This window comes from Drosophila melanogaster, chromosome X, assembly GCF_000001215.4.
Source record: "Drosophila melanogaster chromosome X".
Taxonomy (NCBI): domain Eukaryota; kingdom Metazoa; phylum Arthropoda; class Insecta; order Diptera; family Drosophilidae; genus Drosophila; species Drosophila melanogaster.
Window position 1 is genome coordinate 15,089,246 of NC_004354.4, and position 27,645 is coordinate 15,116,890.

At 42.8% G+C, this 27,645-nt stretch overlaps 3 protein-coding genes across 12 annotated transcripts; 1 reads left to right on the forward strand and 2 right to left on the reverse strand.

The window, feature by feature from the left end:
* Positions 1-436: 436 nt before the first annotated feature.
* On the forward strand, positions 437-24,517 carry Rab3-GEF (Rab3 GDP-GTP exchange factor). Of its 10 annotated transcripts, none has more exons than NM_001347810.1 (23): positions 437-716; positions 3,993-4,130; positions 4,311-4,723; positions 4,849-5,368; positions 5,422-5,783; positions 5,842-5,968; positions 7,618-7,650; positions 8,211-8,305; positions 8,383-9,520; positions 9,589-9,792; positions 10,004-10,054; positions 10,568-10,937; positions 10,998-11,383; positions 11,445-11,927; positions 12,355-12,450; positions 12,768-13,025; positions 13,084-13,323; positions 13,388-13,660; positions 13,732-13,899; positions 17,196-17,204; positions 20,452-20,524; positions 20,602-20,648; positions 21,823-24,517. In NM_001347810.1, the coding sequence occupies exons 2-23, from the start codon at positions 4,008-4,010 to the stop codon at positions 22,795-22,797; spliced, it is 6,444 nt and encodes a 2,147-aa protein (NP_001334680.1). In that variant the 5' UTR covers positions 437-716; positions 3,993-4,007; the 3' UTR covers positions 22,798-24,517. The 10 variants fall into 9 exon arrangements, with proteins under 10 accessions (NP_001334680.1, NP_001334681.1, NP_001334679.1 ...); NM_001347811.1 differs by lacking the exon at positions 21,823-24,517 and adding an exon at positions 21,219-21,454; NM_001347809.1 differs by lacking the exon at positions 12,355-12,450.
* CG9072 (uncharacterized protein) lies at positions 6,213-6,797 on the reverse strand. Its single transcript, NM_132774.2, has one exon. It carries the CDS (start codon positions 6,712-6,714, stop codon positions 6,265-6,267), a length of 450 nt encoding a protein of 149 aa, NP_573002.1. The 5' UTR covers positions 6,715-6,797; the 3' UTR covers positions 6,213-6,264.
* On the reverse strand, positions 24,057-27,297 carry Cyp4s3 (Cytochrome P450 4s3). The gene is made up of 4 exons (NM_132775.3): positions 26,977-27,297; positions 26,227-26,680; positions 25,453-26,159; positions 24,057-24,862 (listed from the first exon to the last, which is right to left on the reverse strand). The coding sequence occupies exons 1-4, from the start codon at positions 27,125-27,127 to the stop codon at positions 24,687-24,689; spliced, it is 1,488 nt and encodes a 495-aa protein (NP_573003.2). The 5' UTR covers positions 27,128-27,297; the 3' UTR covers positions 24,057-24,686.
* Positions 27,298-27,645: the final 348 nt, after the last annotated feature.

Below are 27,645 nucleotides of genomic sequence, written 5' to 3' on the forward strand. Positions count from 1 at the left end.
ATAATCTTTATGCGACTTCTTAAATCAAATATAATCTGAATGAGAGTTCGTGATATCTCCCAAATATTGCTGAAGGAAAAATGCTCACATTTGTTTTTAGAGAGATTTCTCCGATAGCATCATGTACCAAAAAAAGCTAGTTACCAAAAGCGACAAAGTGCCATCACCAACGTAGCATCAACTTTAATGTGCGGGACATGCCCAGACATGCGCAGACATGCGAGAATCCAACAAGTGCGGCATGGAAGTGCTATTCGGCAGCCTTCGTATCGCTTCGTTTCATTCGCAACGGTACTGTTTCAGTCCGAACAGAGCAGAGGAATTTCAACACCACCACGCACATTGCACTAGCGCTCGAGCAGGGGCATTGCGGTGGGTATGGGCTTGGCATGGCGTCCTTTGGTTAAGTTGCTCGGCCCGACGGCCACAAAATTCAGTCACACCACGGCCATCGCGCAGTCAGCTACAGAGAATCAGAAGCTAAACGACCTGCTACACAAAGGTCCTTCGTCTGCAACTGACCACGAGAGCTGAGCAAAGAAGAGCCTATATATTTTTTTTTGCTGTTTTGTACAATTGTCACAAAGTCATAGGTATAGTGATTGGTCCCGTGAATTTTGTGCGTGTTCAGCCATGTCAGCAGAATGCAACCATCTGATGGGAAACTACCTATAACTATCTACTGAAGTTAAACAAACAATAACTAGCACATTAAGGTGAGTGTTTCAAAATAATATTCCAAAAATTCGAGATCCCCAAAGTACTCATATGAGTACGTACATGTACAATTGTATATACAAGGCATTTACTGTAGTATCATTGTTGTTTCTATTCCGCCGTCGAGTGTGTATTTTTTTTCGTTCTTAACGATTTTTCCAGTGACCTTGTTGCGTACGCTAGAACGTACAAATTTACTCGGTATGTGTGTGTGTGTCGCTTCTGCTTAGCCTTGTCCGCCCCCTTTTATCCACATTCCGCATATACACATACACATTTCGGTGTTGTGTTCTGCGCATATATTTTGGGGGCAAAATCGGTAGCATACTTTTGAGCGCAGAGTACTCGGAATTTATGCGGGAGTTTTGTCAGGGCCGAAAAACCCAACATCCAACATCCAAGGCATTTCACTTAGCATATTGCTTGTTCCCGGGTTTTTGCATACCGTGGATTGTACATACAGCCACAGCTGCGGTCACAATAATAGCCTACCCCCCAAAAAAACATGTACCCATAATGGACTCAGCTTGCATTATCTACCAACATTATAGTAGGGGTTGTTCCAGGACACTTCCAATTAAGAACAATTATAGACATGACTAATGGAGAGCTAGATGGCAGATTAGCATTAAGATTGGCTAAAAAACTAACACACATTTGGACCGAATTCTTGCATAATATAATAATGTGAAGTATGTTTCCTTAAAAATGCGAGAATTGTTTATAAAAGAAAGCAGTGCTATTGTTTTGAGCGTTATCGTACTTTGATTGGGGCATGTTATTACCCGAATGATAAGAGCATTGGGCATCAACATTTGTGGCCTGGCCTTGATGTACGATTGTATATACTATGTATGTGTTACATGCATATGTACACAAACATGGATGATGTGGCTTCAGCTTGTTGTCAGGGAATGCAATTGCCGAGCCCTTTATTGATTTTATGATACCATGGCCAGGAGGAACCACCATCCACCATCCACCATCCGAAGTCCAGTGCCCCGCCCCCCAGCGGTGGCACGTGCAAAACAACAAAACAAGCGGTCCAACAACAAGTCATTCACACCATTGGAGTAGGAGATGCAGATGAAACAGGGCAAAAAAAAAAAAAACCAAGTGATGAAAAAATAATGCAGAAGTAGAAGCAGGAGATGTGGGTGTTGAATGGAAATTGCAAACCAGAACTCGGCTGGCTTACAGACAGGCCGCCCACTCTAAGTGGCTCGAGTGGTGACAGGAGGGCTTTTAAGAGAAAATGCATTCTTTTTTCTTCGAGCTCTGCTCAGCTTCAATGGACCTTTTCCTTTGCTTCGCTTTCGCTTAATTCAGCAAAGGAATGCTATTGCATTCCGTCGTGTGTCTTACCCTGAGGCGCCTTGCACCACGATAGGCACAATTGGGGCCTAGACACACGTCGAGAAACGTTTTATTTCCTATATCCGGCTTAAAAGAATGTACAATTGTTATGGACTCCTATTGTGAGTTGCCAACAACCAATGCAGAATGCGTTCATTTCCTGGCTCAGTTTTATTTCTTCTATGACTACTTTAAAAATGGCTTAATAGTCTTATCAGTAATTGAAAGTAATAACTTTGCCAGAAGCTTTAGTTATTCTTAACAGCTACATACGACGTAAAAGATACATCCAAAAACCACACCACTATGTTAAGTACCTTTTCAACGTATTCCATTTCATTTACAAGCTGTGCAGCCCCGAAAGTCTCAAGTGACTGGTCAGAAAACGGGCTTGGCGCCATTTAGAGGGCTGTCCTACCGCCATATTAGGACTTTCAGTCTCAAGTGACGGCTAGAAGTTCTTGTAGCACTTGAAACCACGCAATCAGAACGCATGCCACGCGTCACTTCTCCGATTCCGATGGCGGATGATTTCATAATACGCACGCTGTCCACGACATTGACAATTTTTCGGTTAATGACAGTTTCGCTCTTATCCCCGATACTCTGGACTATTTTTAACCGTAGTCGAAACGAGTCCGGGAATGGGAAATAGGGATTGGTATTAATATTGTAACGCCTGTCACGTCCAGGCTGATGTCATTTCGCGGAGTCTGCGGTCTAAGGATGGCATGGGGTCTCCGCAAAGTGGCATCCCCTCAGTGGGTTCTTCTTTTTCGCGGAAAGCGTTACACGGGGGTTGGGGTTGCAGCTGTAGCCTTGACATGATTCGCCCTGACATGTGGTGGGAGGTGGACTGACGGTTGACCAAGTGAACGCGTGGAAAAGTTTTCCGCGGCCTCAAACAAAGCACAAAGTGTTCCACTCTCTCAAGTATGTATGTTTAATGTAAAATGTCTGTGTGCTTGTATTACATGACTTTGAAAAGCTTAAGAGTCTCACACCAAAATAAAGGACCTTCATTAAAAGAAAGAGGTTCAGGCATCCTATAACTTAAAGGCACTCAGTGAATGATGGCTTTCATCATAGAATGCCATCGTTCACTTGGTGCTCATCCGATTAAGAAAAACTTGACTTATTCCGAGTGCGCGATGCCTGTCAATGATATTCATTTGTGATGGATGCGCTGATGTTGGCTGTGGATTTTAATATAGCATCGCGTTCTTTCCTTCCATTTTCTTCATTTTCCTTCGTCCTTGGGACAAATTCCACGTGGCGAATTACGAAGGGATTCGCATGCCAAGCGGGCTAAATTGGCATTCTTTGGACCACCCATAGTATATTTTGCCACCTTAAGGGCCCAGAACCCAGTAATAGCTCACTCCCACTGACGTCAATGGGGATTTGCAATTTGTGATTGGGCACTTTAAAGTATTTCTGCTTTGACATTCAATTTACTCGACCTGGCTTTGTTTGCCCTCGCCAGCTCGACTCCATTGGCATCCCGCCTTCTTTATCCCGACTAGTGTGCCAGCGGCAAGGTCATGAGGCAACAAAGAAAAGGCCACTGGGTTGACTGACTGACTTTAACCCGAAATTTGTGGAAATTCCAAAGGAGCTGTCATGCCTTGATTAATTTGATTTGACTAGAAGGATGCGAAAACTAGAAAGTCATGTAAGACTTTAATCAAATCAAACTAAAATATAATATCTGTTTGAGAAAACAACACGACAGCTACTTAGTTGGGTGTCTCTGAGGGGGATTTCACTTTTTAATAAGCTTTGCCTGACTGCTAACGATATCAGCCTTGAAACTCGTTTACATGCAAGAGTCCTTGGATAAATAATCCTTTTCTCGTCATCTTTACTGTGATGGCAACTCATGTTTTCGCATTTTCCCTTCTGCCTTTCAATGACAGCAAACACAATCCAGGATGTCGGACCAGCAGAAAGCCTCCCTCTGTCCCCGTCTGGTGGACTACATGGCCATAGTGGGTGCCCACACGACGCCTCCGATGCCAAAGGGACTGCAGGGCCTCAAGGCCCCGCCAGTGCAGGTAAGTCGTCCATTGATTATGTAGGTTACTCGATTTATCACTTACTGCGGATTACAGCGTACAAGTGCCGTCCTTTACAGGAAAGCATAAGATCTGACTCTAGACTTATTTTACATTTAAATGCCCATTTATTATTTAATGTTAATTATGTATGTACGTTTTAATTATAATCTGTCGCAGGTGCCCGACTTGCTGCGTCGCTATCCCCCCTCGGATCATGCGGACTTCCCGCTGCCCCTGGACATGGTGTACTTTTGCCAACCGGAGGGTTGCACCAGCGTTGGACCTCGACGCACTGGCTCCGCCATTCGGGACATGACCTCCTTTGTATTCGCGCTGACCGACAAGGATTCGGGCAAGACACGCTATGGCATATGCGTGAACTTCTATCGTCCCATTGAGCGACCTAGTTCGGCGGCGGGATCGGCAGGAGCTGGCAACGATCGTCCGGGTAATGGTGGACCTGGTGGCCATGGGGGCGGCGCTGGAGGAGGAGCAGGAGGCGGAGGGCGTGGTGGAAGACGGTCGTCGGCCTTCAGGCGGGAGTCGTGGCGCAAGAGCATGGAACGCAGCTCGGATTCGGCATTTAGCAGGCAAGTGTTGTGTGCCAGACGGATGTGGGCGATGTGCTGATAAAAAACACTTTTCTTATGCTAAAGCCTATCTAACGCATCTCAAACCATTTCCATAATAGTTACGGCCTCTTAACTTCTTCTAGCGACTACAGAAGTAACGTAGCGCCTAGCGATTCGGATCGTGAACTGACCTCGCGTCGCGATTCGGACCAGCAGCGCCTACACTCACACCACTCGCACCACCAGCCGCACCATCCGTCGGCGAGCCCGGCTGTGCCCAAACTGGGCCTGATGGCTCCCTCGGCGGACTCCGAGTCCGGCGGCAGTCATTCCCCATCGCCGCGGGCCTCGCGAAAGAGGACGAAACTGCGCAACCAGTCGCTCACCTCGCTGTGCATCATCTCGCACCATCCGTTCTTCACCACCTTCCGCGAATGCCTGTTCATTCTGAAGAAGCTCATCGATGCTTGCAACGAATCCTCTTCACCGAAGCGGGTTGGTGCCTCCCAAAAGATCAACCGGGACAATGTGTGGACGGTGCTGACGGGCCATGTCAGCGATGCCACGCCGTCGATTGTACTGCACGATGTGCGCGAAATCGAAACCTGGATCCTGCGACTACTCTCCACGCCGGTTCCTGTGCCAGGATCGACCAGAGTTGAGGTAAGTGGTTAGGATCATTTGTAATACCCAATACATATCACATTTCCTTTTAGGTTGAGGTGCTGTCGCCGACGGTGCATGAACCCCTGCTGTTTGCATTGCCTGACCACACTCGCTTCTCTCTGGTGGACTTCCCGCTCCATCTGCCATTGGAGCTGCTCGGCGTGGAGACGTGCCTGAAGGTATGGACCCTGATCATGCAGGAGAACAAGGTGCTGTTCCAGTCGCGCGACTATAACGCCCTCTCCATGTCGGTAATGGCCTTCGTCACTATGCTGTATCCGCTGGAGTATATGTTCCCGGTCATCCCGCTGCTGCCCACCTGCCTAAGTTGTGCGGAGCAGCTACTGTTGGCACCAACGCCCTTTGTCATCGGGGTGCCCGCCTCTTTCCTGGTCTACAAAAAAAACTTCCGGTATGATGAACATCTTGTTATTGAAGAAAATTTTATTGTAACAACAGATTCTTTTTAGTCTACCGGATGACATTTGGGTGGTCGACTTGGACTCCACCAAATTGACGCCACCGACTGGTGGCTACGAAGAAATACCACCGCTACCTGAGCCCGAGGGCACCATTCTGAAGAACCACCTCAAGCAGGTAAGCCCAAAGGCATTATCCCTAAACTCCTGTATATAACCAAAAATTCTGAAATCTTATGGATGCAATGAAAATAATATTTTACTAAATTTTGGAAATTCACCCAAAACTAAAATGTAAAGAACGTTGTGTATTTAGAAAGAAATTAAATAGAAATTAAGAAAGAATTAAATTAGAAATTATCGTTCATTGGGAGATATATATTACTTGGATAATGAAGGCTTATATATTTTTTCTTTTTCTTGTTTGCACTATTTAATTTGACAAATGAGAATGTTGAAATTTAACTTGGCAGCTCAATTAATGTTTTCCAGAGAAGATTGACAGTTATTGAGTAGCTCGACGCAGTTGTCGTAGAGGGCGGTGTCCAGTTGGCGCAGCTCCTGCTGCTTGTCGATGTCGAGGAAGCGCTTCAGCTTGTCCACCTCGTTGCGCATTTTGAAAACGATGCCAGGCAGCATGCCCTGTGCCTTTTTGAGCACTTGCTCCTGGATCTGCAAACGGCGCTCGTTGGCTCCCTCGCTGCGAAAGCGCTCGAGACGCTGGAGTTCCAGCTCCCGTTCGTGATCATAGTGATCCTTCTGTTGCAGCAGGTGCTGCAACAAAGCCCGATAGACAATCAGTTGCTCGAGGCGTGGATCCGAGTAGACGTTATCCGTGGGACGACTCTGGAAACGCAGCGTGGCATTATGGCGCGTATCGTTGGCCTGCACGGCCGATAAGTGGGCGATGTGGCGATTGTACATGGCACTAACTGATCACTACAACGGATAACGGATGAGATGGTTTATGAATATGTAGGCACCGACATTGGGCTAGTGATTCGAATGGAAGTCTTGTTATGATTGAAATAAAACTCAAGGGCTTCTGATGTTTTGGAGTTTAAACTAATGATAAAGTGACTTAATGTTTGGAACTTTTTCAATACTTTTAAATATTCATAACTAGATAAAAATATAAAAAGATGCTTTTCGAAGTTGGTGAATTTCCAGAATTTAATGAATATGTGTGTCTACTTAAGGCACTGTCACGCGGTTTTACATATATTCTATAATCGTTATAAATACTCGCGGCACACAACTGGATATCGCTTTTCCATGTCTATTTACCCGATGTTACCTGAAAATGTATCTGCTTCTGGGGAGTATTTAATCAAAAAGGCAATTACTCAGAGCAGATGCATGTGAAACGGCGGTTACTCATTGTAGCTAACGTTATCGCTGTCATATAATCGTTATCATTGCTCCATTCAAGTTTGGTGTGATTGTTTTAATTCAAATGATATATCTTACCACATTCTGTGGCCTGTCACAGAGCAAATATATGAAGAGAGCACCCCAGCGATATTATAATTTGAATTTGTTTCTATATCTCATTAACAAACTCCTCTGACACTTGTACAATTCTCTATCTCTCTCTTTCTTTTATTGTGTTTTTTTTTTTTGTGTACTCACTGCCTCCCTTTCTGCCTATCGATGTGTGTCCATCTCTGTCTCTACTCTAATGCTATACTTTTTACACTCATGCATTATCTGTTATATGAAATTTATAATACTCGATCACAACTTTAACTACAACAACAACAACAACAACAACTACTACAACAACAACAACAACAAATCGTATATCTACAACAACAACATGGGCAGGCTATGCTATTGATGGATGAAGCTGGACTTGGTGTAAATATCGTTCGCAAAAGTGTTAACTACGTTTGGTTTATCGTTATATTTGAGTTGAAACCGTTTGTACATACTAAACATAATCCATAATTATTATACTAGCTATATGTGAATATTCGTAACGATAAAGTACTTGACATAGAACATAGAATTAACCGCATGCACAGTCATTCTACATAGACGTAACGATCCTCTTTTAATGTTGAACTTTTCAAAATCGAAGCTCGAAGTCGGGCTCTCAATTAGCTAGGTTTAACTTTCAAGGGGTTAAACTCCTCTATCCTATCATATTCTCAACCTATCAGTCGCTGTCCTTAGTGTTACGTGTTTCGTGTGCATGTTCTGTCAGTCTTTACTTCTTCCCCTCCGTGTTTATCAACCTGTATAACAAACTGAGTAACTAACTGATCTACTAACAGAAGTGGCCTTACGCCCCCAAAAAGCTTTCCAAAAAACCACCCCCCCCAAAATCTTATAGTTAGACAAGTTGGAGTCCTCATTTAGATGGCTAGTCATCAAATTAACACCGTGCTAATTGCTCTAAATGGATTGTTCCACAGGCACTTACCTCGATGACGGCCACCAATACGGCGGTCTCCTCACAACAGCTATTACCATCGGTGCGGGATAGTCTTCAGGAACCACCGTTGCTAGGGTAAGGTTTTTAAGTCTTAAAAATGTCCTTGACTCTCAACCTTAACCTGATGGCTTTTTTTTCTGATTATCGAACAGGGTTTCTCAAGTGAGACTTCCCCTCCAGACGCCTCCTCACTCGGCGCAGGCCAGTCAACGGAACTCGATGTCCGCCCAAGGAACGATTAGTTCCCGCCAACCGAGCCCGATGAATTCACCAGCCCTCAATCCATTCGTTTACGGAACGGATGTGGATTCCGTGGACGTGGCCACGCGGGTGGCGATGGTGCGATTTTTCAATGCTCAAAATACATTGGCTAACTTTGCTGAGCACACGCGCACTTTGCGGCTATATCCACGTCCAGTGGTGGCATTCCAAATCAATAGTTTCCTACGATCCCGACCAAGAGCCTCGCAGTTCCTGAATCAATTTGCCAGGACTCAGGCCGTAGAGTTCCTGGCCGAATGGTCACTAACGCCCACGAATGTGGCGTTCCTTCGAGTGCAGACTGGCGTTATGGATCCCATGCAGGTGGGCGATAAGCCCAAGTGGTTCGCCCACGCTCTGACCCCCATCCGATTTTCGGTGTGGGACGATGGCAGCTCACTGAATGGAGCCCTGCGATCGCTGAAACAACTCGAGTGCCAGCCGACGGACGAGAGTGGTTCGGATTCAGAGGGAGCGGATAGTAGTAGCTCATCGTACAGCTCACTCAGTGATTTTGTATCGGAAATGGCCTCCTCCGATCTTTCGCCCAGCCTGCATGATGTCTTTGGGTCTTACAATCGGCCACATGTTGTTCCTCAGACTCTCTCCTCGAATTTGGATCCGGCCTTGGTCTATCATCCGCCCAGCAAGCTGCAGTATCCCGAAGGCATTGCCGATGCGGTGGCCAGCAAAGAGGAGGAGGATGAGGAGCGTGCCGATAGCCCTGTGTCCTCATCCTCCAGTCGCTCGGATCTGAGTTCGCCCAGCTTCAATCGCGATTCGGAGTTTGATTTCCAGCCGAAGGGCGGACAAACTCTGGGATCGACTACAGTTGGCAGTGGAGCGGCTGCACCCAGTTTCGAGTTGGCCACTCCGTTGGCCATGCGACTGGAGGCCACCATTAAGATGGCAAGCATTGAACAGGAATCTGACACGGTATCCACGGCGACGGGCAAGACCATAGCCGCCGGTTCGAAATTACAAAGACATCCCAGCGACTCCGAGTCGCGGCCTGAAAAGAAGATTCCGGTAAGTAAATGTTTATTGAATCTTTAGGGGAGCTGATTTATTTCTCAATAATGTTACCTAATAAATAGCCACCACTAACGCCACCGGTGAAGCAGCCTGGAGTAAGCAATATCCTAGCCCGAACTGGAAGTTCCGGCTCCAGCTCCAGCAGTCCTGGACGTCAGAGTTCCCAGAGCTCTCTATTCGAGAACTTTGCCTCCCATGCCAAGGAACTGGTGCGCGAAACAACGCGCCAGAGCAGCCAGGAGGGTCTACTGGCCCATGTGGATAAGGTGAGTAAAATTAAGGTCCTATCCATGGGATGGTTCTTTAACTAGATGTGCTGTTGTACTATGATCGTTGATCTGATTTTCTTGCCTTTCTTTCCGTCCGTCAACGTGATTATTATTTGGACTTTTTCTTCTTTATTTGTTTTATTAATTTTAATTTAATGGATTATTTGCGTTGGTTAATTGAACCTGACATAAATGTACCGTACTGTAGCATGCGCTGGACGAAGATCTTGACGACAAAATGCGTCATACCTTCGAAAAGGTTGGTACTCCCGCCGCACTATCCCATCCCATCCAGAATCGATCCCACCACGCTTTCATGAACATTGCCTTAATCTTATACCATTCTTCTCTATTCATCACATTGCACACCACACATACACATACCATTAATTGAACAATGTGAGTCTGGTCATGGCTTAATATCAATTAGGTTACAGTACATTATACTCATTCCTCTAGACACTAATTCATTTTATGCTATTCATCGAAATAAACATAGAATATTTTGTTTAATTTAACACTCAAATGCACCCACAACACTTCATATCCAACTAGAACTGAGACAAGATCCCTCCTTGAAGCATCCTAACACCCACATCCTCACCACACCTTTCCGCAGATTTTTGATTCCTCCATGGGATTCTTAGTGCCATTGTAGATTGCTTCAAACTTAAGCTTTGATTGTTAGCATCACTTAGGCGATTGTGTAGTCTTGGAATATCACCCAATTTAGGTCTTGATTACTAATACGAATTCGTTTTCGGATCCATAGTTTACGCTGCACGCAAAGAAGGCAGCTGGAGAGGCTTCCAAGCAGGCCCTGGAAGTGTCCAAACAGGCGGCTGGAGTGAGCAAGAATACCCTCGAAGATCTCACATATGTAGGCAAATCGACGCTGGGCGATCTTACCAAAACGGCCAAGGAGGCTGCCACCAAGAAAGGTATTATTAAGATCGAGGAGCATTCGGCGGGCGGAGCTGGACCACCGCCAAAGTCACCCGGATCCCAGCTGGCGACACACAAGCAGGTGCAGCAATCGGGCGGCCAGGGTGGTGGCAACAACTTCTTCTCCGCGATTGGGACGGATTTCAATGGGCTAGCCTCATCCACATCCACCATGTTCTCGGGCATGTTTGGTAAAAGTAAGTGACATTTAATGATGCGCTAAAAAGAATTTCTGATCAAAAATTCGAATCTTACAGAGAGCCAACAAAAGCAGGTTCCTGTACAGCAAAAGCAACCTAACGTATCCGCTGGGAAGGCCAAGTCTGGCATTAATTTCGATCCATTTCCTGGACGCAAGGGACTCGTGGAGCGGACGCCGTTGATCAAGCATTCGGGTCCTAGGCAAACACAAGAGGAGCTGACCCGCCAGCAAAACCAGGAGCGTTCGCATAGTAATGCCGAAAATCAGACCTTCCTCAAGGATGTGACCAATCAGGTGCTCGCTGGAGAGGGAGTCGGTTGGCTGAAGCTCAATCGGTTTAAGAAGCTAATGGAGGACGAGTCATATCGCACACTGGTGCTTAGCAAGCTCAATAAGACGCTGGACAAGAAGATTGCCCCAGATGATCATATTGACGATGTGGTAAGTTTAAAATATTTAGGATATTCAAGTTCCAGGTTAACCCCATCGTGTATACTTGCAGTGCGTGACGAAGCCCGTGTGGAAGGGTATGCTGAAGTGCATCCAGGCCATAGCCGGCGGGTTGGACGTGACCTTTGCGAATTTCGGCCTAGGCGGTATGGCTTCTGTTTTCCAGCTGATGGAGGTAGCCCACACGCATTATTGGAGCAAGGAGATCAACGAGGGCAGCGACATGTCCTCGAGCCTGCTCTCCAGTCACGCCGCCAGTCCCATGGGCAGTAGAGAGAACCTGCGATCACCTAGCTCACCAAATGGCTCCCACTCGGCATTGGGCAGTGAGTGGGCATCGCCGCAGGAATCACGAAAGAGTTCCACTCAATTGGCACACGGTGGACCAGGTGGTTCGCATTCGGGAGCACCGATTAACCGACGATTGTCGTCGGCGGATAGCCAGGATGGTCAGTCCACCACGGAGATGTTCAAGGATATGCTGTCGCAGAAAAGAAGTGCCTTGAAGAACATGCTCACCTCCTTCGATTCAGATGTAAGTTGTGTTGCTCGATGTAGTTCCTTGAGATATGAATAGCCCACTCAGTCATTTATAGCCGTCCATTCCATCAATGCCAATTGTATTCTGCTTGCCAAACCAATCCTGTATTTCGCTCAGTTTATATGTATATATATGCATATATATATATCGTATCGTAGATTCGCCTATCAGCATTTCAGTAAATAGCCAAATCAGTACCAATTAGCATATATCAGTATCCACCAGTATGTAACATATACATGTACGTATGTCACATAGCGAGTGTCAATCGATGTAGTCTGCCGATCCTCCCACCGTAACCTCTCAACCGTATCTATATATTCGTAACCGCCACCCGTTCCGCCTACATCCCGTATCGTTACCGTCCAACCGATATACCCGATTGTAGAGTACTCTAACACTCAGTGTGTGTAATCCGTAGGCTGCTGGCTCCACGGGTGCGCTTTCCGTTGTCAGTTTGGGCGTCCGCTTGCCCTCCAGCTGCCGATCCACGGTTTCTGACACCGAGTACGAAAATGTAAGTACACCAGAGGGTCGAAAATACGGCAAGTTCCCATTGAATTTTTTGGAGAAAAATCAATATTCTGAAGTTGGCACAAAAAACAGAAACCTCTTTAAACCGCAAGAGAAATCTGAGTGCCATTAAAATCTTCATTCGGGAAATCATTCTAAAACCTCCTCAACAACCAGCCCAAGTAAATTAGTTGTCTACCATTTCCTGTAACAAGCTTTGGGTAGACATTTCAAACTTAAGAGTCCTTATCCTCGATTGTCCCAAATCTGGTCCGAAAATCAAAATGTCCGACCAAACCTAAGCCAAAATTCATTTTGCAGACAACCACGTCGAAGGATTCGAAAAAGAGCTCTGGCAATCTGTGGTCGGGCAAGTCAACGCTTAGTGCCGGATTTCGTTATACTGGAGGACACCTGATCAACACGTCATCTTCTCCGTCGCCGGACAGTCCGCGGGTTTACCTCTTCGAAGGGTTGCTGGGCAAGGATCGCCTCAATCTTTGGAACCAAATGCAATTCTGGGAGGATGCCTTCCTCGACGCTGTCAGTCAGGAGCGTGATATGATCGGCATGGATCAGGTGAGTGTGGTTTGGCAACGGTAGCCTTCATACCATTAATACTTCGATAATTTCACAGGGTCCTATTGAAATGATGGAGCGCTACAAATCACTAAGTGAATCGGAGCGCAAGCGTCTTGAACACGACGAGGATCGTTTGCTATCCACAATGCTCTACAACCTGACGGCCATCCTGGTGATGCTGAATGTCGCCAAGGACGAGATCCGGCGCAAGATTCGACGCCTCCTTGGAAAGAGTCATATTGGCTTGGTGTACTCCCAGGAGGTGCACAATGTGGTCGATCAGATAAACAATCTGGTAGGTTATAGGGTTAAGAAGACCTGGTTTATAAGTATTTTAAAAACACACTTTGTTGTTGCAGAATGGAAATGACATTGATCTAAAGCCCTTGGGTTCACGATTGCTGCACCGCCAGAGCTTCACCGTCCACCAGGGCACAGATGTGAACGGACCACTACGATTTATGGAGGTGCGGGACGATGGTCTGGTACTCCGATCAGTGGATGGCACCATTGTGGAGCGCTGGTGGTACGAGCGGCTGGTCAACATGACCTATTCACCCAAGACCAAGCTGCTCTGCCTGTGGCGCCGCAATGGCGGTCAGACGCAATTGCACAAATACTACACACGAAAGGTGGGTGTTTTTAATTGAAGTGAAGTTAAGATATAGCCCATTATAGCAACGAATACGCTTTTCCCGTACAGTGCAAGGAGCTGTACAATTGCATCAAGGAGGCCATGGAACGGGGCGGCACGCCCACCAATGTACCCGAGCTGGGCGGCGAGTTTCCCGTTCAGGACATGAACACAGGCGAGGGCGGCCTGCTGCAGGTGTGCCTCGAGGGTGTCGGTTTGTTGTTCTCCAACAGCAAGGTGAGTGCCAGATATATATAGACTTGCTAAAAATCAAATTCCCCACCAACACTTGGCATACACAAAACATTGTAACACACCCAAAACTTAAACACAACCAACCAGCTTCATCTCCGAATGCCTCAAACTACTAGTATTCGTTTTTTTTTTGTACACCACTCCTCATCATGCAACGCATATATTTCCCAATACGAATCCCTCAAACCAGATCCATATCTAATTGAGTACAGATACACTGTAAGCTTATGATAAACTTCCATAATCCGAAGCATAAATGAAAGACCTTGATATTTTTATTTCGTTGTTTGGGTCACCAAACAGCGAATAGAAAAGCAAAGGGTGTCACCTGAATGGTGTTGATCTGGGTCAACCAATATCATACCAATGGAACACCAGACCCCAAAAAATGACGGGATTTACATACAGATTGAAGAAAAAAGATATATACGTCTCAATTGGATTACCCTATATAACGCCACAAATGGGGTCACCTAAATAATCCAGAGCTAAACTAGGACTATACTCGTACAAATTCGCGTCTATCTGTCCAGATATCGATACATACTCCCACTGCCTTCGTTTCCGTGTTTCGTTTTCAGTCGTTACGTTTCATTTCGTTTCGGTTTGGTTCAGTTTTCATTTCCGTCTGGCTTTCTTTGGTTACTTTTCCTTACGACTTATAAGTTCGATCAATTACCAATAATTTTCTTCTTGTGTGTGTGTATCGACTGCATCAAGATCAAGGGCCCTCTCAATATACATCTATATGTATAAATATATATATCAAATATGTTTCGTTTTCAGTTCATGTCTTTCTGATATGTCTAACCTATATTTGTAATATTAATTTGAATGATCAACCGATACAGATTATAGGAGACTTGTGTAGGTCCGCCCAGTCTGCTTTGAAAATAATAATAAAAAATCATGCTATGGTGTCTATAACCGAAACTGAATGTGAGAATATATGTTAACCTCTATATGGATAGAGGTCTGGATATCGGACCTTATCGACGTCTGAGCCGATTCTTTTCGGGTCTTTTCATTTGTTAGCAATAACCGGAACCCTGTCTACACCTATCCAACTACCCAAGCTAAACCCAACTACGTTTTATATTTTACCGATCTCTCTCTGTCTCTCTTTATCTATCTATCTCGCTCTAACTTTTTCTCTTTTGTTCATTGGCTTTGGTTTTGGCATTTTATTTTGACTCGCCTTCTTATAAATCTACTTATATTATTCCTAAGTCATTATATAATCCACAAAAAAATTGAAAAATCAATCGAATCTTTTATCTTATCCAATTTCTAATCGATCAAGTGAAAGTATATATGAACAAATAAATATATATATATGCAGAAAAATCCATCTATATCATACCCATATATTGTGCTAGTGAATGTACTGAATGCTGTATTCATTATACTCTCTATTTTATTTATTACCTAACCGATTCAATGATAACGCCATCAAAACCAATAGCAAAAGAAAAATAAAAAATCCCAATTCTCCTTTTCATTCTTTTCGATTACGATTGTCATTCTAACGATCCTTACGTTTACGTTACTTATACTCACCGTTTAATATGTTAATATTGTCATCTTTATCTCATTTTGATTGTCTTTATTATCGATTACTCAGATTACAAATTTACCGATTTACGATTACCGACTAGTATCGTTCCTAAGAGTACTGTACTTCATAGAAAACAAAAACGATATTTGTATGTATGTACCCTCGAAGCACCCACGACTAAAGTGTTCCTCATATCCACATAAAAATCGATTTACCTTAAGAAAAACTTAAACTACAAGCAATTATTAAGTAACACTTAAACCTTTGCCTCGAATATTTCGAATAGGTCACTCGAACGTTATTGGAGTCTATTCAATTTCGTATGTCCCTTGTTCATTACATTGGCAAAGTCATTTGTTTTCCTGTATATATATAGAATACCCTCAGTTCTTTGATACGGGAAAAAACAATTTTAGCACATGGGTCTAATTGGTTCTGGGTTAAAACTAAGGTATATTGTTAATTATTTATTTTTTATTTTCGTTATTAATTTCTGTTAACCTTTTGGAGCTCGCTATTGAAAACAAAAATAATGAATCTATATATATTCATATATATGTATGACATAGAGAAAGCAATGCATCGAAAAAAAAAAAAAATGGAAAATTGTTAAACAAGAAACAAAAATATTCTAAGCTGGTAACTTTTGAGATGGTCCTTATGCAAAATCCTCTAAAGTGCTTTGTTTTTTTCGTTCTTAGTTCGTTTTGGTTGGTATAATTAATTCGTTTTTCTGGTTTCCTGTCTCTAATTTTGCTATTTCTATTGACATATGTGCGTATATACATATATAAATAACTTCCTTTTTATATATAAATATATATAAATATATATAAATATATATATATATCTGTATCTGTCTATCTTTCTTCTAAATCTGAATCTTTCACTTTTCCGTGTTATATATGCGATATATAAGAAGTCCTTACGTGAGCTCAGAATTTTCTGTCTTACGCAATTTTCGGTTCCATTGTTCCATTTCGTTCCATTTCAATTCGATTGCGTTCTTACATTCAGTTTTAATTTATGGTAGTGATTTCATGCCAAATTGTTTCTTAAGTATGATAACCAAAAACAACAAGTACAAACAGCAAAAGTAATTTAAGCTATAGTAGACATTTCCTACCCCATGATATCTCCACAGTTACCGTTGTAAAGCCGATAGACAATATCGATACCGATACCAAAACCGAAACCGAAATTGAAAATTCCCCAGAAAATAATGTCCCACCGTCTTTAAGCAACCGACTCTAACATACAACAACAGCAACAACAACCACATTTCATATCGTTAGTCTACCTACAAAAAAAATCAAAATATATACAAAAATAATACAAAATTCGCCAGCAATTTAGAAATTTGAACAGAAAATAAAATGAAACAAAAATATTTGAATGAACAGTTTAAAAAACAGTTTTCTCAACTTTCCTTTTTATAATTTTCTTTGTTGTTTGTTTGATATTCTCTGTCGAACGCGGAACGCTGCACCGTTGCTCGCTCTCCCTCCTTTGTGGACCAACCAAAAATCACGTTCCGTATTCGGAACGTACCGATCCGATCCGAAACCAAACCGAACCGAATTGAATTGTATTTAATCCAATGATTGGTCTACTTTTCAAACGATAACAAAAACAAAACCCAAAAACCAAATCAAAAATCGAAATATAATCAAAAATCTATGATAAAACGATCTGAAAATGTCTGAAAAAACCGATAAAGGATTTCGAGGTATTGCAATGAACCAATTTCTTGTTATATTTGAACTTAAATTTATAAGCAACTATTGTTCTTTAAATGCCCTGCTGTCCACCACCCACCCAATCCCTGAACCCATCCTCTTTTTCCCACCTCAACCACCCCACTGAACCAACCTGCCCTTTTATATGAAAACAAAGAAAAATAGTAAATATATATTTTAGTTTGCGTTGCCCTTTAGTTTTAACTTGGACTTTTTTGCGTTCATGACACTTGATTTTATCCTTCACTTTCACTCACCCAATAAAGGTAAAAACCAAAAAAGTATACAAAATAATCTGATATGGCATTAAACAGTTAAAAAAAACAAAAACCAAAAATTTGTAGTTGATATTGAATTTAAACCTTAAGCCGCAAATAATATATATACCATAATGTAAATTACTTACCCATATTTTTTGTGTTTTATTCTCTATATCTCTCGCTATCTCTCTAATCCAACTGAGATTTTCGTTTTTGAACTGTTGGTTGATTGATTGGTTGGTTGGTTAGTTGGTTTGTTTGTTGAATTGAACTTGATTGAATTGAAACTGAGCCGTACACTTTGTATACCTTAATGCCGATTACCGATTGCCGATTATCAATTGTTGATTACTGTAATTGATTAACGTTAGATTTACCCAATTATCATTTGCGCCCCCAGTTGTCGACACATTATCGATTTTCATTTACCAAGCCACTAGCGATTTATGTTCATTTTTAATGTTAGACAGCACACACACAAAAAACACAAGACTTCAAATAATGAATGGTCACACTCTCCGCCCAACTCATAGATGGTCACACTGGGCGCAAAGGAAAATCTCCAGACTTTGAACTTAAGCATGCTTAGCACACTGCACAATTTGAGTGCAATCACTTTAAAGTCCTGGCAAGGACTGCACCCGAATTCACCACAGTCTAACAAAATTCACCACACTTGCATATGTCTGTCCGATATCCTTTCTATAAGTAGATAACCATTTAACTAGACATGATCACTATTTTAGTTATATAACACACACAAAAATAACATATATACTTAAATATACACGTGGCTGTACTGATACATTCCATTTCGTTTCGTTACTTTTCGTTCTATTCCGCTTAGTTCCGTACCATTAAGTTTCGTTGGTTGCGGCCTAAGTTAGATGACCTTTCACTTGGAGGGAAAGCAGCCCCTAAGCACTTAGAAAACCGTTTCAAAATGATGCAGGGTTTGTTTAGTGGTCACGAAGATACTATCTATTACATCTTTTTAGTAAAGAAAGGATTCAAATAATATAGTATTCAGATCACCACAAATTATTTACAAACCCTGTGTCTCACATCAATTTGCTACTAACTTTCCTTCTAGTTCCCTTATTAGAGTGTGCCAGACAACCAAAACCGAGTTACCAACAATAGACCAATAAGGATTACTTAGTGTTGATTTTGAGTTTGCTTGTGTAGAGTTACTTGTTTAGCAAAGAATTAAACGCAAATTGTAGTTGTAGTTTATTAATTAAGAAACCAAAGGAAAGTATTAAATAAAATGAGACAAACAGATAACTATACCGTACACTTAGAGGTAAAATTCCCACTTAGAAACCCCATTAATATAGTCGTAAGCTAAATACCACAACTGCTGGAATTTTCTTTTCAATATCTATAAGCTATTGCTAAAAGTCTGGCTTTCCCGCCCTTCTTTTCCCCATCTCTCGCTCTTTATCTATTTCTAATTTAATCATTTTCAGCCTGTCTCTACCTCTCTTTACCTTCTTCAAGCCTTTCATATCGAGCAAAAAAAAAAAAAAAAAAAACAAAAATTAGTATAGAGTAGAGTAAACTGTTTGAGTAGGATGCTCAATATTGATCCTATTCCAATTATATTCACTGGTTCTTAGTGGTAGCGCCACATGCTGCATGCTGTTACATGTAATTATCCCTTACTCCTATATCTCCCATTTCCCAACTGACAAACAATCATCCTATAAAGCTACAAAATCTCTATAAACTCATCGACAAACGCATTGTAAGAGCGACTGTACCAAAAATATCTACCTAAATATATTTATTGCTTTTCGAGGAATAAAAGGGTTGCCCTTAGAGAATCCTCTGCTATAACCCCTTTAAAAACGAAATCAATATTTGTTTTAAATACTTTTTTTTTATATATTCAAGACACTTCTATAGAGAAGTACACACACTCGGACACCCAACACTGAACCTAACTTTATTCATTTAGCGTGTGTATTAGTGCAATTTGGGGTTGCTCAGGAGAACAACTCCCGTCAATATAAACCATAATTATGCATAGAACCAATGCTTCTCCGTATCCAAAATTCAAACTACATAGTATACGACCATCTCACAAGTGCTAATTGGAAACGTCCTTTATCAAAAAAAAAAAAAACTTGAAAATAAAATTTAATATAGAAGAAAAAATATTTTTTACAATAAAAAATAGCAAGTAAAACAAACTAATTACCAAACTTTGATTTGATTTTGCTGCATTCTCTTTCTGACTCTAACTAACAATCGGTCTGAGTCCCTCCGTTGAATTCCTTTAAGTTTTAATTTTTGCCATTCCATTTGATTTAATATTGCGTTTGGTTTAATTTCGTTTTAAACCCTGAGCACTGATTATCGCCAAAAGCACTTGATGCGTGCCGTGTACATAAATGAATGTCGTTAACTGTACTTGGTGTCCTTGTCTTGTTGCCTGCATCGATTAGATTGGCCCATGCGCTTGCGTAGCATTTAGCTTTTGTTTGCCTGCCTGCCTGCTTGCTTGTGTTCCAATACCGTACCGTACCGTTTCGTTTGGTTGGGTTGGTAATTGTACTATTGACGACACAATAAGAAAACAAAATATGAAAACTATTCAAGGAATCCGCCAAAAACCTCCCAGTTGCTATAATTTATTACATTTTACTGCCCACGCGTAAATGCTATCTCTGTTCCAACGCTCTCCAACTGTCTCTCTCTAATTCCCACTCTGCCTATCAACCAGTCTCTTCCTCTGTTGAACAGCGTTTGTGTGAAAGCTTTTTAGTTTGAACCGCCTTATAATTTGCATTCCGTTACCGTTACTTTAAGTTGCGTTCCGTTTTGCTTGATTTCGTTTCGTTTCGTTTCCCCCTTTCCGTTTTGTTCCATTCTTGCGTTCCGTTTTGCAACGGAGCCTTGAAGCCGAAGAATGAATGATTGTTGTCTGGCATTGAAGCTTAACTGATTCCATTCTCCGCCCGTATTTCAGTTTTTCGTCCGATTGGACCACATCCGCAAGTGCTTCACCCAGAAGGGTGGCATTTTTGTACTGGAGGAGTACAGTAAGTACTGTATAAGTAGTGCGCTTTGCGATTGTTTCCAAACCTAAGTAATACCCTTGTATTTTCTACTTTTTCAGATCCCAAGACGCGCAATCTCATTCAACGAAAGTACCAGTCAAGCATGGTAAGTCACTTAACTAAACTACCACTATCAACCAATATTCGCCAACACAGCCATCATGCACTTCGCACCACTTGTTCCGAGTTGCATCCCGTTCCGTTCCGGAACTATCGTTAATCGATTAAATGTACATAAACTTGCTTAAGCCTGCCGAGTTATGCAAATTTCTGTACAAATCAAATGTTAGCCCCAAGCACATCTCAATATACATATATCAATATATCAGCATATATGGAGATTTCAGAATTTGTTTACCACTGTATGATATGGCACATTCAATTGCACCGACAGTTTGTATATACGATATTGAGATAATCTCTTTGATTTTCGATTTTTCTTTTCTTTCCGTTTTCGTTTACCCTTTGGTTATTTGCATTCGTTTTCTGTGAATATATTTCTATGTCAACGACAACTCAACAACAAACAATGCCTGCAACAACAACACACAAAACACCAATAACACTCATATATCATCAAACCATAATATAAAACGACCACACACCGAAAAATAACCTTCACCAATTAAATTTGAAACTGAAATCGAAACAACCGAATGTGTAATTGAAACCAAAGGCGTCGGAAATTGTCTTGAGCTTCCATCGCGTTACCTCCGTGCAGTTTGCCTACATCTGTCATCTCAATGGCGAGCGAGGTACAGTCACCAACAAAAGCATAACTGGAACGATGGAATCGGATACAGCTAAGCCTATGGACCCACTGGAAATGAAGGAACCACCGCTGGCGAGCGTATAAATAATGTGCCTAATCTGTGAAATCTATGTAAATAAAATCAAAAATCCTTTTTATGTAAATCCTTTGTATGTATGTACTTCCTGTAACATCTGAACGAGAAACACCACAACAAAAATCAAAGCATAAACAACAAAAATAGTACTTCAGTTTGGCTTATCGTGATTTTATTTTTTAAAAGAATGTTTTTCAAATTTTTTACTTCGTTTCTTTTTTTTACATACTTTTGTTTGTTGTCTCTACTTCCAATTTTGCGAGACGCATGCTTTTGATTATGCTTTTCTGCCTTGTTGTGTTGTGCAAGCACCACCCACCAAAGAAAAACCAAACATCAACCTCACTCAATAAACGAAAGACACTGTTCATTTTGAAAAACAAGAAAGTTGCCATTAAAGCAGCACTTAAAAATTACGTATACGCTCCGTAGTCCGATCAGATTTGCTACTCGGTGCTGTGCGTATTCTCCTACGTGGCCGCCGGTCAGGACCAGAAGAAGAATCCGGTGGTCATCACTCCGCAAATCCAGGACATTCATGCCCAGCAGAAGCAAAAGCACCAGCAGCAACAGCAACATCAGCAGCCGCAGCAGCAGCAGCAGCCACATCAAACGACCACGCAGCAAAATCAGCCCACAGCAGTAGCATCTGCAGTGCCCACAACAACTGCTCCAGCCGGACAAGTCAATCCCAACCGGATGACGGCCAAATCGCAAGCCGGCAGCATCTCCATACGGCACACGGTGCCCATGCAGAAGCCCACCATCACCATGTCCACGGTGCAGCCGCAGGCCAGGATGCCAGCCCAGGTTGCAACCGCATCTGTTCCGGTCACTGTGCCAGTTCCCCCCACTCCCGCTCCACCCACATCCAATCCCGCCAAGCTGCCGCAATTGCCGCCGCGCGTACCGTCGCAACCTTCGACGGAAAGCCTGGCCTCGATCTCATCACCGCCGCCAAAGCTACGGACACCCATGTCCGCTCCACCCGGACCACCGCCGGCCATACCGCCGCGCACGGGGGCCATTTCACGTAGCGGATCGGTACCGGCGGCCCGATCCTTTGTCCGCCAGGCATCGGCAAATTCTACACCGCCACAGTATACGCCACAGCCGCCGCCGCCCTTCGTGATACCCAAGCGGCACAGTGGACTGGCCAGGGCATCCACCTTGTCATCATCCACATCGCCATCGATGTCATCATCATCCGCCTCCAATCATCCCGGGCATTCGCAGTCGCAGCAGCGCGCCAGTCACGGCAGCGTCGCCGCTGTGCTGCAATCAATGCCGGAGGCTGAGCCCGGTTACGGATCCGGCTCCGGTTCAATATCCGGCTCCAGTTCCGGCTCCGGTTCGGCATCGGGCTCCATTGCCAGCGCTTCACCGCAGGCCCATCGCAAGCACTGACGAAGGAGTTCGTTCTTTAAGTTTGGAGGCGGCGGAGGCGGAGGTGGTGGCGGCGGACCAGGGGGCGGGGCCAATCCAGGGGCAGGAGGCGGTGGCGGCGGACAGATGGGCGAGGAGCCACACCCACATGCCCATCGACGTGACGTCTGCCGCACCATCTGTATCCCCTGGCTGTGATCCCGGCAGTCGACCGACTAAGACGGTTCATCATTCCAAGCGGGGCTTTCCTAATCCATGTTACACTCCACAAAATCAGCCAGAAATACAGCTAGCTCCTTCGAACACAACATATTTCATAAAATATCAATTGTTTTCAAAATTGTTAAAACATTTGTAAGTCCTTTAACATGAAATCCGTTAAATAATTATGTATATCTTTATGGAGGGAAAAAGTATAAGCGGTCAAAGTAGGGAACATTTATAAAAAAAAGGAAAATTAAGTAATGAAGCTTAAGAGACGTTTAAAAATAAATAATAACATTAAAGAAGATTTTGTCAAAAACAATGCTTCTAATCATTCCTGTTCATAATTTCAAAAAACTTTCACATGTGCAATATTTTAGTAAGTCAAGCTTTAATTGAAATAAAAGTTCTTCTTAGAGAAGTAGACATATGCTTAAAGACAAAACAATCAACTCTATGAATATATATATTTAAACATAGTGGTGAACAAATTATGTTACAAAATTGCAAAGTTTTGCTGTCTGTAAATACACGAAGTATCAATATGGATCTTAAACTTAAGCGTGCGCATAAACGTGGTATTGTCCTTGGTCTCTAGAGCCAAAGTTACAGTATTCTCCAATCTTCCTCTTCCGCACGGATCGCGAAAGCCCCGCGATCCATCAGTTATGCTATATACATATATATATATATATATATGTACCGTAATCGATTATACTTTAGCCAAATCATATCATTAGCCGCCTCTCACTAATCCCATAGACAAATTGTTTCCTGCTAAGCTTTAAGGCAGAAAGCGCCAAACAAAAACAAAAACTCGCTTACGACTACCTAAAACATAGATAATGACAAATATATATATACATACATACATACATATATATACACTCAGATCGGGACTTGACTTCACTGTGGGGCCCTTTGAGAGGGCACAACAAACGAAACACAAACGGAAATTGAAGGCAATCTAGTTAGGGATATAGTATACTATACCAACTAAATTCAAACTAACAAACAAAATATTAAAATATTATGTGAATATCTACCAGACAACTACGATCATACATAAAGTAAATATATATATATATAAATATATATTTATGGTAAAGGAATTTAACTAGTTCGTACAGAAAATATTAAGAGATTGTATGACAGCAAGAAGTGGTCCTAAGTTCAGATCTATTGGGATCGGTAGTTTAAGGAATTGTCAGGGAACACGAGCACGGACGACGGAGAGTTTTGGATTAACGGGGACTCTGGAGAGCAATAAGTATGTGTATGTGTATGTAGTTTGTAAAAGGAGATCGGCGTACATCCAAAATACACACATACACACACATATATATATATATATATCTGAAAATATATATAAAAAATATAACTATTTTTTTGTTAGCTGGCTCTGGATGTTAACCACAAATAAAGCCCAGCACCCATATATATATATATATACATACCTCTTTAGCCGTGTATATATGTATATGATCGATTGTATTTTTCAAAGTTCAAAGCGAGAAATAAAAAAAAATAAAAACAATATGGCAATGTTGTAAGTGATAAGAAATGGGCCCCCAGCTGGGCCTTTCAAACTGCGTCACTACGCTGGAAATGTTGTTCATTGTTCACTATATCGTTAGCTTAACCTAATCTAGACATGATGGTGCCCTAAAAAAAAAAAAACTAGAAATCATATTGAGATAATGGCTTTATGCTGTCGTTCCGTTCTCATCCCGTGGCAAGATCCGAAGTCGAATGCCATTTCCACTTTTAGTCACCAATTCGGCCAACGGCTTTGGCTGATGATCCTTGTCGGGCAGGAAGCGATAGCTTCTCAGGAGCATCGCTAGCGACGTCTTCAACTCCAACATGGCAAACTTTTGACCTGAAAGCAAACAAACAAGTTAAACTAGAGTCATATGAACAAACAACTAAGTAAGTAATAAAATCCCCATAAAGCCTTTGCTGACGTCATTTAGTTTTTGGGCGCTTCTTTAAAATAATCTTTAGCTGCATTGTGTTTTCATAAATGTTCAGCTCATGTTTATGAACTTTAGTCTGTGAGTGATGTGCATTGTGAAATAATCTTGGCATTATCAACAATTAATTTATAAATATATTTTCAGTTCTCTAATAATAAATGAACCTATTTTAAAGTGTGTGATCTTCTTGTGAACAAGGCAACCGAAAGCTTTTCGTTCTTATCAATTGTTTAAATTAAGAAATTTTTTTTTGGAAAGCAATTCGAATGACCTTCGGTCCTTATATATTACAAATATGAAATCGCAATTTCTAATAAGTATTTTCGGGTTCTGTGACCTCAAGGATGTGATTTTATCTGCTGATTGTTATATTTCGGTTATACTCTTTAAAGTTTTAAGAAGATCGCAGGTTAATTTGGATTCAATTTCAATTTTAAAACAAACTTTTTAAGTTAGATAATAGATAACTGGGTAAGTGCCTAGATGATCTTACCTATGCAATTTCTGGGTCCCGCACTGAAAGCGGCGAAGGCAAACGGATGCATTTGCTTCTCGTTGACCAGGAAGCGATCGGGATCGAATCGCTCCGGATCGGGGAAGTTCTTGGGATCACGATGGAGCATGTAGATGAGGCAGCTTATCGAGGCGCCCTTGGGCACCGTCAATTTGCCCACCTCCAGATCCTCGAGAACTTTCCTCGAGAAGAACGGCACCGAGGGGTAGATGCGCAGCGTCTCCTTGATCACCGCCTCCAGATACGGCATCGATTCCTTCTCCCTGCCCTCCAGTTCGCTGGCCTCCTCGAAGGCGCGCTGCTGTACATCCGGATTTTTAGACAGCAAACTCAGTGCAAAAGCGATGGCCGAACTGGTGGTGTCGTGACCCTCGAACATGAAGGTGTCCACTTCTTCGCGAATATCGGTATCGCTCAGCTCCGCACCGCCCTCCATTTGGGTGAGCAGCAGCATGTCGAGGAAGGCCAGTCGCCGCTTGGCGCCCACATCGTCCTGCTCCGCTTCTGGTTTCCATTCGTTGCGCTCCTGGATGAGCTGCTCACGACGCAGCCGGATCACCCGATTGGTCTCGTCGTGGAGCACCTTTAGAGCTGCCTCCCGTTCCTTTCCGGGCTTTGTGTGCTTAAAGAACACGTTGAGTCGCTGCCAGAAGGAGAAGCTCTGCTTGTGCATCACACGGCAAATACTGTGGTTGGGAGTTAAATAAAAAATATGATTTTTAATGAAATCATGTAACAGTTTTTAATACTTACGATTGAACAGCCTGCACATATTCGGAGTCGCTCTGCAGCTGGGCGTGCTTCTTGATGCCCATGGCCGTTTCGCAGATGGCGTCCAGGGCGAATAGGGTAATATAAGGATAGATGTCGAAGGATTCGCCATTGGCCTTGGTCCTCAGACGACGCACCAGGATGCGGCAATTCTCCTCCATTGGCTCCTTGAACTCGCTAAGGATGCGGAAATGGAAGCCCGGAGTGAGGAGCTTTCGGCGACGATGCCAGGACTCGCCGCCATTCGTGAGCAGACCCTTGCCCAGCCAGGGCTCGAGCAGCTCGTAGTTTCGCGACTTGGTCAGCAACTGATTGTTGCCGAGCAGCTGCTTAATGTCCTCCGGATCCGTGAACATAACCATCAGATCCTTGCCAAACCAGATGCGGAATACCGGACCATGCTTCTCCCTCAGTTCCTTTAGCCAGTTAAGGATCTCTGGGTAACGAAAAAAGGTAAGTGACTTTAGTTATTAGTTATTAAATGAAAACTGAAATGAGCAGCAGTTAAAAAAGTCATTAATTTAACTTCTAATTGTTGTTAGCTAAATCATAAAGCACACATAATATTACGAAAGATACGATTACAAAAAGATAGCACGACCTTATAAGTTATGCCAATTGCATGCGAGTAGAATTATACCAGCGAGGGCAACGCTGCGTATGCGTGATAAAATGTAGAACCATTTCATGGGTATTAAATTCACTTAATCAATTCTCTTTGCACAAACTCACCGCCTTTCTTAACATTGGCAATCAGTTCGCCAATCGTGGGACCCGGCAGAGTTTTCGCAAATCTCTGAAGTCTCAGAAAATTCAGAATCTTGGGTAGGTAGCGTAGAAAAGCTGCCCAAAGGACGAAAGCCACCAGTGCCAATGTGCTCATTTCGCCACCGATTTTAGTCCACTACTGGCTCAACGACCCCAAAAAAACGATGGCTATATAAATCAAGTGAAAGCTTGGTAAAATGTGATGAGCTCGCGATATTGGACGACTTGCTGGCGAACTTAAAGTTTGTGCGAACTGCTCGACGTCGCGGCTCGTTTACAACTAATTCGCACTCGGAACGCAGCTGTCTGATTTGTGCGGTGTATGTGGTATATGGTCTGAGCTCTGGGTCTCAACAGATAGCAGATCGCCAAGGTGGGGCACTCTGGATGCCCTCCGATTGGCGATAGGCGGATAGGCGGCCACCAGGTTTATGAGAACGGAATTATGAATCGAACGGATCGTGATTCCGAAAATATGTAGCATCACTTGGGCCTGTAGCATTTATAGATTAATAGTTTATAATTATTCCTACTATCTTAATTGAACCGGTATTAATTTAGTTTTCTTCGAATACCATTTTGCAAGTTCTCTTTTCTTCTCTTTTAGGCATTCTTTTTCTTTTCTCAGATCAG

Excerpts from the sequence above, each read along its gene's own strand:
- Rab3-GEF (NM_001347810.1), top strand. The coding sequence starts at position 4,008 with ATGTCGGACCAGCAGAAAGCCTCCCTCTGTCCCCGTCTGGTGGACTAC. Across the intron at positions 10,055-10,567 it reads TGCGTCATACCTTCGAAAAG|TTTACGCTGCACGCAAAGAA; the intron begins GTTGGTACTCCC and ends TCGGATCCATAG. Across the intron at positions 11,384-11,444 it reads ATGATCATATTGACGATGTG|TGCGTGACGAAGCCCGTGTG; the intron begins GTAAGTTTAAAA and ends GTATACTTGCAG.
- CG9072 (NM_132774.2), bottom strand. The coding sequence starts at position 6,714 with ATGTACAATCGCCACATCGCCCACTTATCGGCCGTGCAGGCCAACGAT.
- Cyp4s3 (NM_132775.3), bottom strand. The coding sequence starts at position 27,127 with ATGAGCACATTGGCACTGGTGGCTTTCGTCCTTTGGGCAGCTTTTCTA. Across the intron at positions 26,681-26,976 it reads TGCCAATGTTAAGAAAGGCG|AGATCCTTAACTGGCTAAAG; the intron begins GTGAGTTTGTGC and ends TTCGTTACCCAG. Across the intron at positions 24,863-25,452 it reads GGGACCCAGAAATTGCATAG|GTCAAAAGTTTGCCATGTTG; the intron begins GTAAGATCATCT and ends GTTTGCTTTCAG.